This window comes from Macaca nemestrina, chromosome 4, assembly GCF_043159975.1.
Source record: "Macaca nemestrina isolate mMacNem1 chromosome 4, mMacNem.hap1, whole genome shotgun sequence".
In the NCBI taxonomy this organism is placed as follows: domain Eukaryota; kingdom Metazoa; phylum Chordata; class Mammalia; order Primates; family Cercopithecidae; genus Macaca; species Macaca nemestrina.
This window is the reverse complement of record NC_092128.1, coordinates 129,530,885-129,544,753: the sequence shown is the minus strand read 5'-3', so window position 1 is coordinate 129,544,753 and position 13,869 is coordinate 129,530,885. Positions and strand designations below refer to the sequence as shown.

The window sequence follows — 13,869 nt, the reverse complement described above, 5'->3', positions numbered from 1 at the left end:
ACTAATTTGGATTAGATTGAGATTTTTATTGCCTCAAATAATAAGTATAAGCATTAAGGATAAAATATAGTTATATTCTCTATCTTACAACAAAGCAATCTTTGGGTTATTTATTGGACAAAAGACTTATTCTACATTATTATTTCTATTTTTATGTTACTTACCTAAATGTTTATTACATATAGAATACCACAAAATAGGAATAAATTGGTAGTCACAAATTATGAAAGTAAAATTAAGAAATGATATGCTTCCCAGAGAATGTCTGTAACAAAAACAAGTGAAATATGTTTTAGGTGATGCATATTTGAATTCCCCGATTTGATTATTACATATTATATGCTTGTATCAAACTATCATATGTATTACATAAAGATGTACAACTATTATGTATCTGTAACAACTAAAAATTTAAAAGTATATATGAATATATGTATATATAAATAATCATGTCACAAGTAAAGTATTAATTAAAAATATTTCCACAAAGAAAAGTTTAGGGCCTGACATCTTATGTGTCAAATTCAATGAATATTTAATAAATAATATCAATTGTTTAAAAAAAACTTTCAAAAATTGAAAAGAAATGTGTACTTTCTAACTCACAACACTAGAGTTATTATACAACAAAATAAAGTATACAACAAAAATGAAAAAAATTCTCCAGATTGAAAAATAACAAAACTGTCTTTTTTTGTGGATGGTATAATTTTCTATATAAAAATATATAAGGGGTTCAATAAAATATCCCTAGAAGTATAAACAAGTTAATTAATGTCACAAAATGAAAGATCAGAAAACAAAATTCAATTGCAGTTATAGATGATATAAATCAATGAAAATAAAATTAAAAATTATATTTATAATAGCAATAAACAGAAATATTAAAGTTTTAAAAAAGAAGTACAAATGTATTACACTCGATTTCTTAAATCAGAGAAATCATAGAATTGAATAAATTAACATACATTAAATAATCAAGTTTTAAATTACTTACCATTTTTAAGATTATGATATCTCAGATTGATCTACAGATTCAGTAAAATCTCTTCAAATTTTTAACTAGTTCTAGTGGAAATTGACAAGTTCTTCCCAAAAACAAATATAGATAAGCTGGGCTTGGTGGCTCATGCCTGTAAGTCCAGTGCATTGGGAGGCTGAGGTTGGAGGACTGCTTGAGGCCTGCAGTTGAAAAACAGCCTGGGCAACATAGGAAGGTACTGTATCTACAAAGATAAAAAAATAAAATTAGCCGGATATGGCAGTGCATGTCTATAGTCCCACCTACCTGGGAGGCTGAGGTGGTGGAATTGCTTGAGCACATGCGTTTGAGGTAACAGTGAGCTTTGATTGATCCACCTCACTCCAGCCCCAGTGGCAGAGTGAGGCCCTGTCTCTAAAAAAAGATTTAAAAAACAATATAAATGTGCACAGAATACCAAATACACAAAACAGTCTTTAAAAAGAAAAACAATTTATATTTTTTGATATAAATTCTTATTATCAAAGATAGATTCATGTAATTAATAGAATATATTTTAAGATCCAGTCAGGTGTGGTGGCTCATGTCTGTAATCCCAGCACTTTAGGAGGCCGAGGCAGGTGGATTACCTGAGGTCAGGAGTTCAAGACCAGCCTGGCCAACATGGTGAAATGCCATCTCAACTACAAATATAAAAAAGTTAGCCAGGCGTGGTGGCACATGCTTGTAATTCCAGCAACTCGGGAGGCTGAAGTAGGAGAATGGCGTGAACCCGGGAGGCGGAGCTTGCAGTGAGCCGAGATAGCGCCACTGCAGTCCAGCCTGGACGAAAGAGCGAGACTCCGCCTCAAAAAAAAAAAAAAAGAAAAGAAAAAAAAAGAATTTCGTAATAGAATAAGGAAAAATTGAGAGCAAGACCTAAGCGAATAGGATGCGCGGGGGTAAGTTCTGTCATAGCAATATCACTATCAGCTTTATAAGCCGCTAGGCTGTTGTCCACAGCCTCCTTCCTGCCATTCCTGTGGCAAATTCTGCCAGATACCTGTGGTAGTCCCCTTTCATTTTATAACAGAAAACTTTGGACTCGCCAGTGTTAGCTGCTGGAATGAGGTTTTTGTCCAGCACATCCAGAATGTCACAACAGATTAACTTTAGCTCAGTCTCAACCATTTGCTGATATTCCCAAATCATTTTTAGCTTGTCTTCTCCCTTGTTTTCTTCTGTTCAATGCTGCTGATTATTCTCCAGAAGGCTCTTCTAGCTTCAATCACATTCTTATATGAAACAGACAAGAGGTTTCTTTCTTCAACTGTCAGCTCCACATCCATCCCAGCTACTTTCTTCATTGACTACACCATTTCTTGGAAGATACTGCGGATTCAGTTCCCAGAGCACGTCGTATTGCTCAGCCTGCTCGGCCAGCTTTGCCTGGTACCAGATCCTCTTGTTTTCTTTTTCTTTTCTTTTCTTTTTTTTTTTTTTTTTTTTTTTGAGACAGAGTCTAGCTCTGTCGCCCAGGCTGGAGTGCAGTGGTGTGATCTCGGCTCACTGCAAGCTCTGCCTCCTGGGTTCACGCCATTCTCCTGCCTCAGCCTCCTGAGTAGCTGGGACTACAAGCGCCCGCCACCACGCCCGGCTAATTTTTTGTATTTTTAGTAGAGACGGGGTTTCACCGTGTTAGCCAGGATGGTCTCGATCTCCTCACCTCGTGATCCGCCCGTCTCGGCCTCCCAAAGTGCTGGGATTACAGGCGTGAGCCACCGCGCCTGGCCACCAGATCCTCTTGATCATCCATAGCGGCAGCAGCTCCCACAGGGTCTGTGCGATGGATGGAAGCAAATAGTGTCTCTCTCACAGCCTCTCTCGCCCCACGTCCGGGGAGCAAAAATGGTGGCGCCGCAATCCGGGACTTCCGCCTGCGCAAGCAGGCAACTGCTCAGCTCTATGGCAACCGCTCCCTGGCAACTAATGATTTCTTAAATAATACAACAAAAAAGCATGATCAAGAAGACACTGATAAACTTCATCAAATTCAGAAACATTTCTTTCAAACACCAAGAAGAATATATAATCTAAGCTGCATAATGAGAGACAATATTTCAAATTATATATCTTCTTAGGCTCTAGTATCCGGAATAAACAAAACCAAAACAAAACTCTTACATGTCAAATAAAAGGACAAATTACCAATTAAAAACGGTAAAGGGAGTTGAATATATGTTTTACCAAAGAAGATATACAAACTGCTAATACGAACATAAAAATACGCTCAATGTAATTTGCTACTAGGAAAATAAAAATCAAATGACAAAGAGATAACAATGAACACTCTATATTGGTTATAACAGACAATAACAAGTGTCAGCAAATGTGGAAAGTATGGAATTTCTATGCATTGCAGCTGGAAAGATAAAATAATGTAGTCGTTTTGTAAAACAATTTGACAATTCTGCAAAATTTTAAACACAGAAATGCCACATGGCCTAGAAATTTTTCTCCACATATGTATGCAAAGGAAATGAAAACCTAACTCACACAAAAACTTGCATGTGAATGTTCATAGCAGCAATGTTTATAAGAGCCAAAGGGGAATACCATCCAAATATCCATCAGCTGGTAAAAAAAAGTGTCACATTTATGCAATAAAATCCTCAGCAATCAAAGGGAATTAAGCAATAATCCATGCTACATTGTAAATAAACCTCAAAAGCAGTAAACTAAGTGAAACAAACTAGCTTTCAAAAAGATTATGTAATTTCTAATTCCACATATAAGAAGAGTCCATAAAAAGCTCATTGATAGAAAATAAATTAATAGATGTCTAAGGCCTGGGTGATGGTGGACAGTGAATGAAAACAAGACAGATTTTACTCTGGGATGATGAACATATTTTAAAGTTATTGTGATTATCAATATGTAACTGTTAAAATATTAAAAATAGGCTGGGCACAGTGGCTCATGCCTCTAATCCTAGCACTTTGGGAGGCTGAGGCATGTGGATCATTTGAGGCCAGGATTTTGAGACCAGCCTGACCAACATGATGAGACTTCCATCTCCATTAGAAGTACAAAAAAATTAGGTGGACGTAGTGATGCCTGCCTGTAGTCCCAGCTACTCAGGAGGCTGAGGCAGGAGAATCGCTTGAACCTGGGAGGCAGAAGTTACAGTGAGCCAAGATCCCGCGACTGCATTCCAGACTGGGAGACACAGCAAGACTCCGTCTCAAATACATAAATAAATAAGTAAAAACATTGATATTGTACAATCAAAATATCCTTGTATTATATAAATTATATCCCATTAAAGCCTATCAAAAATAAATATGCCAAAAGTATTAAAATAGTTTCCGACTTTAGGCAACCCAAGTAACAGACTTTTAACACCAAAGTTATTTCTGCTGATTTAATAAATATTAAAGAAAAAAGAAGATACTTTAAATATCACAAGAGGACACAAGTGCAACCAAAAACATTATAGAGGTTATGTAAGTAAAAAGAAAACTGTTTGGAAGGAGTATTTATGGACAGGAACCATCTGGTTTTACTAGACTAGAAAAGTGAAGTCATCACAGAAGACTACTGTGACTCACAGATTATTAGAAACAAGTTATGATGTCATCATAGAATTAAAACTATTCATTTTAAAAATCAAAAATTAATTAAAATTAATTAATTAAAAATATTCAGAGAAGCAATCTAACAAAAAGTTGGTCGATGGTGCCCATCTCTACAGTTAGAGTAGCCTATCGCTAATGCAAAAGCTGCACATTCGTTGCTTCTTCAAAACCAATCTCAATACCGAAATCTGATACTAATCTCTGAATGCATCACTATAATTTATGAGAAGATATCTGCCTATTTTTTAAATTACCTAACATGGCTAATGTTCAGTGTTTGAAGGTTTTTATTAAAAATAACTTTTAAATTTTTTATTTAAAATTCATTATGGAAATTAAAAATGTAAACAAAGATATAGAAATGATACAAAAATTCGTGAATACCCATCACAAGGCTCCAGTCATTATTTTGTCTTTCATTTTCAACTATTAACTCCATTTTTTGGTAAAATGTTAAAGTAAATATAAAAATCTATATTGTTAAATTTGTATAAATTTTGTACCTCTAACAAAGAAAACAATGAAAATACTATTACGATTCATCAAAATTTTTTCTTTTTTGAGACGGAGTCTCACTCTGTTGCCCAGGTTGGAGTGCAGTGGCATGATCTCTGCCGGATTCAAGGGATTCTCCTGCCTCAGTCTCCCAAGTAGCTGGGACTACAGGTGCATGCCACCATGCCAGGCTAATTTTTTATATTTTTAGTAGAGACAGGGTTTCACCGTTTTAGCCAGGATGGTCTCTAACTCCTGCCTGCCTCGGCCTCCCAAAGTTCTGGGATTACAAGCGTCAGCCACCGCACCTGGCCAAAAATATTTTAAAATATTTATTTGTGTATATATTTATGGGATACATGAGATGTTGATACAGACATGCAATATATAATTATATCATTGAGAATGAAGTATCCATCCTCTCAAGCATTTATTCTTTGTGTTATAAATAATCCAATTATACTCTCAGATAAATTAAAATGTACAATTACATTATTATTGACTATAGTTATCCTGTTGTTATCAAATACTAGGTCTTTTTCATTTGTTCTAACTACTTTTTGTGTTCATTAACTATCCCCTCTTCTTCCCAACCACCCCCGTAACCCTCCCAGCCTATAGTAAAATGTTTGCATTTCCTTTCCTGGCTTATTTCACTTATCATAATGACCTGCAGCTCATGTTGTTGCAAATTACTGGATCTCATTCTTCTTTATAGTTACGTAGTATTCCATGGAGTATATACCACATTATCTGGTCTTCTATGTACCTATTTATCTGGTCTTCTGTTGATGCGCATTTAGGTTGATTCCATGATATTGCTATTGTGAATAATGGTGCAATGAACATGTGTCTTTATGATACAATAATTTATATTTGGCTATGTACCCAATAATGAAATTCCTCCATCAAATGGTGCTTCTGTTTGTAGTTCTTTGAGAAATCACCACAGTGCTTTCCACAATGACTGGACTAATTTACATTCCCATCAGCAGCGTAGAAGTATTCCACTTCCACCACAACCTTTGCAGCATCTGTTACCTTTTTATTTTTTTGTGACCAAGTTTTGCTCTTGTTGCCCAGGTTGGTGTGCAATGACACAATCTTGGCTCACTGCAACCTCCACCTCCCAGGTTGAGGCAATTATCCTGCCTCAGTCTCCCAAGTAACTGAAATTACAGGAGCCCACTACCATGCCCGGCTAATTATGTGTTTTTAGTAGAGACGGGGTTTCACCATGTTGGGCAGGCTGGTCTCAAACTCCCGACCTCAGGCGATCTGCCCACCTCAGCTTCCCAAAGTGCTGGGATTACAGGCATGAGCTACCATGCCCAGCCCTCCCCTTTTTTTTCCCCCTCACTCCATTGCCAGACTGGAGTGCCAGGCTGGTGTACAACTAGTGGCACGATCGCGGCTCGCTGCAACCTCTGCCTTCAGGGTTCAGGTGATTCTCCTGCCTCAGCCTCCCTAGTAGCTGGGACTACAGGTGTGTGCCACCACTCCCAGCTAATTTTTGTATTTTTAGTAGAGACGGGGTTTCACCATGTTGGCCAGGATGGTCTCCGTCTCTTGACCTTGTGATCCACCTGCCTCGGCCTCCAGAAGTGTTGGGATTACAGGCATGAGCCACCGTGCCTGGCAGCAGCATCTGTTATCTTTGAACTTTTTAATAATAACCTTTATAACTGGTTTGAGATAGTATCTCATCCACTACCTAATATTTTAAATAAATAATGTGCAAAAAAGGAAACAAAATCAGGTTATTCAGTAACAACAGTAACGAAAATTATAGCACATCTGTACAACCTGACATCAAGTAATTGTTACATTGCATGGTAATTGTGAAAACATACATGTAGGTAAAATATTTAAAAAAGAAAAGGGGCTCAAGATGGTAAACTAGTGACATTGGATGCCAGTTCTCCCTAGAAAGAACAATATAAACTGTGAACAGGTAATTATACCTCGAATAGAATATCAGTCAAAGAACACTAGAACCTAATTGAGAACTCAGAGAAAACCTGAGGAAGCGAAGGAAAAGGAAGCAAGAGGCCAACTCAGCAGAGAGCTGCTAGGAACCTGGAGGGCCTCAGCATCGCTGAGGACAGGTAAGTGGGGAATGTTTCCAGCCTGCATTTCCCCTGTGGACTGCCACAGAGTTGTGGGAGAGCTCCTTTGTTCTCATGAACCCTGACCCTAACACGGCTGTTGACTACAAGAACTCTTGAGGGCATAGCACCAGACTGGGGACTCCTACTGTGTTACTCACTTTCCACCAAGATGCAAGTGGTTGTGTCAGGATGCCACTGGGAAAATGCAGGTATCGGGGGACTGACTCCAGCCCTGGGAACCTCAGTTCCCCTATCTCTGCATCTCAGGAGCTGCCGCTGACATTGGCCAGTGCCAGCTTGGAGGGCTGCAGTGGCCCAGAGCTGGCTGGACCCAGGAATGACGCAGTTCCCCAGAAGTTTAGCCCTACAGAGTGCTGCTCCTGGGAAAGAGGGGAGTTCAGTGAACCAAGAAGGCAAAACTGGGACAAAAGAAAATCAAAGCATTGTACTTTCAGAGTCCAAGAGCTGCCTGCTTGGGGACCGTGAAAAGTAATTTTGCTCTCAACAGGTGTGAAAACTGTCCTTAGCTCTGCAAATAAAGAGTGAAATGCCCTCCCACCACCTGCATGATCTCTGTGTGGTGGCTCAGGCACAGAGAATGAGACCCCTCTTCCCCCTTCGCACACCACTGCAGGCACAGCCTCTACTACTGCCATAGGAAGTTGGGGCAGGTGAGCATCTTGAGCTGTGAGTGGTGACTGCAACCTGACTGGCAGCATGGCCTTCAAGCCTAGGCTTAAAAAAAAAAAAAAAAAAAAAAAAAAAGGCAAAGGGCTGGGCATGGTGGCTCATGCCTGTAGTCCCAGCACTTTGGGAGGCTGAGTGGGTAGATCATGAGGTCAGGAGATCAGACCAGCCTGACCAACATGGTGAAATACGTCTCTACTAAAAATACAAAAACCAGCCAGGTGTGGTGGCATGTACCTGTAATCCCAGTTACTTGGGAAGCTGAGGTAGGAGAATCACTTGAACCCGGGAGGCAGAGGTTGCAGTGAGCCAAGATTGTGCCACTGCACTCCAGCCTGGGCAACAGAGCAAGACTCCATCTCAAAAAAAAAAAAAAAAAAAAGTAAGATCATTCAAGGTTGAAGATCTGTGGTCTTCACTGAGAACCAACAGAGCCTGTGTTAAGATAAGATAGTTGGGTGTAAAGGACTCTGTGTCCTTTGCCTTTCTCTAGCTGAGTAATAATGAAAATGGGTTTAGAGGGAAAAACATCAGAATTAACAGGGGACTTTAAAAAAGCTAACTAAGGCTGGGCGCGGTGACTCATGCCGGTAATCCCAGCACTCTGGGAGGCCGAGGCGGGTGGATCATGAGGTCAGGAGTTCAAGACCAGCCTGGCCAATATGGTAAAACTCTGTCTCTACTAAAAATACAAAAAAATTAGCTGGGCATGGTATTGGGCGCCTGTAGTCCCAGCTACTCGGGAGGTTGAGGCAGGAGAATGGCGTGAACCCAGGAGGTGGAGCTTGCAGTGAGCCCAGATCGCACCACTGCACTGCAGTCTGCACGTCACAGCGAGACTCTGTCTCAAAAAAAAAAAAAAAAAAAAAGCTAACTAACGAGCTCCCTTCCAAACCAACAGAATCGCATTTTCTTACAGTGAGATCTGGAATACCAAATAATTTATATGCACATGAAAGCTGGAGAGGCAATGCTTAGCTAAGTGACTCTCACCCTAAACTTCCATTTAAGAGCGTCTGGCCAGTTTGAAGAAATGCCGTCACCTGTGCCGTTGCCACTGATTCTACCTGTTGTTCTGGGTGGAATCGTTCATGTCGTTTTAATTAATTGTCTCATGTGATTCCAAGGTGAAGCCAGGGTAAAGCATACTGGCTCCCAAATCCTTTCAGGAGAGTTGAGTTAAGCTTTTTTCCTGAAGGGAGATCACAGAGGCTGCTCTGCTTGGGTTTGGTAGTGGGCAGGTCAGTTTAGCCCGTATTCCCATTGCTGTAACAGAAACCAGTGGAGTCTGTGGCAAGGGAGAGTACCAAAGGGCAGAAAAATGAGAAAGTCACAATTTCATCTTTATTTAGCTGGTCATTGTTTCTGAATTCTACAACAAAGGAGAGGAGGAGAGAACGTTTTCTGCACTTTAAGGTCCTTCTGCCTGTGGGTGTGGTGGTACCAGGTAAAAAGTTTGTCCTGATGCCTTTACAGACACATTCTCAAGATGAAGGTGAGATTTGTTCGGTTAATCTCTCTTGAGAAAGAATCAGAGAAGAGAGAAAAAATGGCCGATTCTCAGATAAGTGTGTCCCAGGTGAAAAACTGTGTCCACTTTTTCTTCTAGAATGTCATGTCTCTAGAATTGCAGTCATTTCCATTTCTACTTCTGATGTTTCTGCCTAACAAGATTATTTTAACTACCTTTTTCCTTTTCTTCTCATGATAGTGAAAGGACCTCTTTAAAATAACTCTCCCCTCTATACCAGAGCCTTATCTTCATTCTCTCCATCCAGGCTTCTTACATATCACAAATAATTCTCACCTTGAATTTATACTCTGAAACATTGAAAGTATTGCCTTTGTTGACAAATCAGTCTGGGCAGGTGGGGATATAAAACATTCTTTTTGAGGATGGTGCTGGGTCCTCAGATATCAGTGAGTAGAAAAGTACACTGTTTATGTTTCATCTGGATGCTCCATCAGCTTTATGAAGAACATAACTTTTAAATGCACACTTAAAAAGGATAGAATTAATTGCCTGGGATAATTTGGAAGACAGGAAAAAGGATTAATTTTTACAAATGTGTCTTCTAGGATGCTAAAGAGAGAGTATTTAAATACATTATTAGAAATCACAAAACATGGGAAACATATGTGGCTTGAATTTTACATAAAACTGATGTTTTTTATGATTAGATTCCGATTACGGTTTAAGTTTTTTGGCCAGTAACCTTGCAGAAGTCATGTTGAATCCTCCTATATGTATCAGCACCTGATACCAATTTGTCCTGATAGTTTTATTCACTTGGTTAAGGTGCTCTCTAAAGGATTCCTCCACCACAAAGTTACTTTTTCTTTGAACTCTATCATTAGCGGGTATCTTGGAGAGACTTTCTGATCAATGTGCATAAACAATCACATTTAACCTGGAAGTGCCCCCTTCTTATTAGTTTCTCTTTGTTTCTACCTTGCTTCAGAAAATGAAGGTTGTCATCTTTGTTTACCGGTTTTATTCACTGGTATAAAATCCAGGTTCTGTCACTTACTAGATGTTGTACAAAATATTTTTCTTAGCTAGAATCATTGGCACCATTGATGAGTTTGTTAGCAATGCAGAAACTCAAGTCTCATCCCAGGTCTCTTGAATTAGAATACGCATTTTAACAAAATCTCCAGTTTACTGATATACACATTAACATATGAGAGGTACCTTCTAACTTATTGTGACTTCTCCATATGAGAACTATATACAACTTACTCTGTATAATGTAAATATAGCACTCAAAACTGTATATGCTTGTGTTTATGCCATGAATTGTATGCTGCATCATTCAGAAAACTATAGTACCTACACTGGCTTTGTGGATCTTATTTCATTCTCTTTCCTCAGAATGAGGGAATACATTAGAGAATCTTTCTGTATTAAACAGTATCTTCTTGGGTAATTCAAGTCTCTCATGTAAAACAGAGTCAACTCTCTTAACTCTCAAACACCTACAGTCAAATTAAGAATTCTGTCTGTGGCCACTTGCTAAATGTGTGTGTGTGTGTGTGTGTGTGTGTGTGTGTGTGTGTGTGTGTGTGTGTGTTTTAGAAACTGCTAACATTGAAGGATGTGGCCATATTTTAGAAGGAGTGGGAATGTCTGAATCCTGCTCAGTGGAATTTGCGTAGGGATGTGATGTTAGAAAACTACAGAAACCTGGTTTCCCTAGGTGAGAATAATTTTTCCCCAGAATTCCTAATACACCTTAAGGTTTCTATTTTCTCCCTTTGAGAATGATTTTGGGAGTTTTTGGTCTGCTTAAATTACTTTTTAGGCCAGTACTTTCAAGGAAAACTTGAAGGTTTTTTGGAATAAAAAAATCTTCAAGATGTTATCTTAACAGAAACCTTCCCCTTTCTTGAGCTAATCTGCATGCTTTACTCTATGTTAGCAGAAATCTAGAAATTCAGTGGCATAAAATATTGTTGCCCAAATATTGAAATCCAATATTCATCACCAATTTTAAATTCATTAGTGTTGGATAGTAGAGCTAAGGACCCAGAAATGTAAAATATGTTTTAAATATTCTAAAGGTTCTGTCATAAAACAGTATTTTGAAATTAATTTTCTAGAATCTTTCATAATATTCTCTCCTCTCTACTGAACACAGTACTAGGTTGGTGATTGGAGAATCCCAGCAAGTCATGTTACTTTTTCCAACAAAATAGGTCTTGCTGTCTCTAACCCTCATCTGATCTCCTGCCTTGAGCAAATAAAAGAGCCCTGGAATGTGAAGAGACATGAGACAGTAGTCAAATATTCAGGTAGGTAGGCATGAATGAAGCAGATAACACAGACCAGAGGTACAAAGGTCAAAAAGAATGCCAGACCTTAAAATGTGATATGGGACACTCTGCTTCAATGGAAATGTTTCCTAAAAAGCCACTTTTTCCTCTTGCTCTCAAATAGGAGCATCTTCTGTCCCATACCCTTAAATTCCCTAAGGACTCGACTTCCCATTCTGTGATTTTCCTTTGAGATTACCATGAGAGTCAGAGTCTTCTTTATGGCTTATAAGGTACTGCATGATATGCCTGCTCTTCCATGGCATTGAGGGGGGGATACAAGAATATCTTTATTTTTGAGGAACTGCGTGTTAAATCATTTTTAAAGTTTTCTTTTTCCATCATGTCTGAAATGTGTGAGAGCAGTGGTGTTATTAAGATTTGTTTCAGGAATCTCAGGAACATCAATGACAAACATTGCCTGTTATTTCTCTGTTTTTTCTTTCTGATTTTTGCAATCCTCGTAGATTTGAAGTGATGGCTCATCATTGTTTTCATTTGCAACTGCCTGATGGTAGGTGATATTGAGCACTCTTTTGTATACCTATTGGTCATTTGTATATATTTGTTGGCAAAATATTTTGTCAGTCTTCTATTTTTCAGTTGGATTATCATCATTATTATTATATTTGCCTTTGCTTTGAATTTCTTATATATTTTGGATATTAAACTCTTATTGTATATATGGTTTGCTCTTGTATGATACAATAAACGTGCCAATGTATCTATCACTTTAATATAATAAATTCTTTTTATGGGTAGATCCCCAGTGATGAGATTTCAAATCAAATTGTTCTTAGTTATTTGAAAAATTTCCATATTGTTTTGTACAGAGGTTGCGTTAATTTATATGTTTCTGCTGACGGTGTATAGAGTGTTCCCCTTTCTCCACATCTTTGCCAACGTTTATTATGTGTTTTTCTTTTTAATAGTAGCCACTATGGCTAATGTAATATCTCATTGTGGTATTACTTTCTGTTTCTCTGCTAATTAGTGATATTGAGCATTTTTAAAATATGAATGTTGGCTATTTGTTGCCTTTTTTGAAAAATGCCTAGTTATTTGCCCATTTTTCAATGCAATTCTTTGCTTTTATTACTGTGATGATTTGAGTTGTTTATTGTAAATTCTGAATATTAGTTCCATGTTGGCACATAGTTTACAAATACATTCTTTTATTCTGCAGGTTGACTATTTAACCTGTTGATTTTTTTTTTTCTGTGCCAAAATTTTTTAGTTTGAGTCCCATTTGTCTATTTTCCTTTACTTTTGTTTATTGCATGTTTGAGGTTTTAGTCATGAATACTTTGCACAAACCAATGCCCAGAAGAATTTTTCTTATATCTTCTTTTAGTATTTTATAGCTTTGGGTCTTACTTTAATTCATCTTGAGTTGATTTTTGTATCTGGTGAGTGATAGGGGTCTGTTTTTATTCTTCTGTATATGGTAATCCAATTTTCTCAGCACTATTTATTAAACAGGGTATTCTTCCTCTGGTGTATGTTCTAATCAGTTTAGTCAAATATCAGTTGACTGAAGATATATGACTTTATTTCTGGGTTTTCTATTCTGTTTCCTTAATCTACATGTCTGTTTTTATACCAGTACCATGCCGATTTGGTTACTATTGTGTTGCAGTATAATTTGAAGTCAGGTAAGTGATGCCACAAGCTTTGTTCTTTTTGCTTAGGATTGCTTTGGCTCTTTGGGCCCCTTTCTTATGAATTTTATGGTAGTTTTCATCTAATTCTGTAAAAAATAATGCAGATATTTTGATAGAGATTGCAGTAAGTCTGTAGATTGCTTTGGGCAGTATGGTTATTTTACCAATATTAATTCTTTAGATCCATGAGCATGAGCTGTTTTCCTTTTTGTGGCATTTACATTTTGCCTAATCAATGTGTTTTATAATTTACCTGTAGAGATCTCCCATATGTTCCTATGTATTTTATTTATTTTTGTAGCTACTGTAAATGAGATTGCCTTCTTGATTTGGTTCTCAGTTGGATCATTGTTTGTGTATAGAAACACAATGATCTTTTTTATTACTGTTGCATCCATTGTAATGTCTATTCTTTTATTTCTGATTTTGTTTATTTAGATCTCTCTTGTTTTTGCAGTTAGTCTAGCTAGCAATTTGTCAATTTTGTCTTTTTGAAG

At 37.8% G+C, this 13,869-nt stretch overlaps 1 protein-coding gene and 1 pseudogene across 13 annotated transcripts in view; both read right to left on the bottom strand.

Moving 5' to 3' along the window:
- Positions 1-2,846, bottom strand: part of LOC139362897 (uncharacterized) — a 96,436-nt gene extending 93,590 nt beyond the window's left edge. For 7 of the 13 annotated variants that reach the window (XR_011622463.1, XM_071095251.1, XM_071095249.1 and 4 more), the window contains exons 1-3: positions 2,688-2,846; positions 1,289-1,396; positions 165-265 (exon numbers count right to left, since the gene is read on the bottom strand). Coding sequence is in view for 6 of the 13 variants with exons in the window: in XM_071095251.1 (XP_070951352.1) it covers positions 165-265; positions 1,289-1,396; positions 2,688-2,773 (295 nt within the window). In the remaining 7 variants the exon portion in view is untranslated. Of the gene's footprint in view, positions 1-164; positions 266-997; positions 1,227-1,288; positions 1,397-2,687 lie in introns of all 13 variants that reach the window. The other 6 variants (XR_011622466.1, XR_011622474.1, XR_011622472.1 and 3 more) reach the window with 2 other exon arrangements.
- On the bottom strand, positions 1,830-2,427 carry LOC139362494 (14-3-3 protein epsilon pseudogene; annotated as a pseudogene).
- Positions 2,847-13,869: the final 11,023 nt, after the last annotated feature.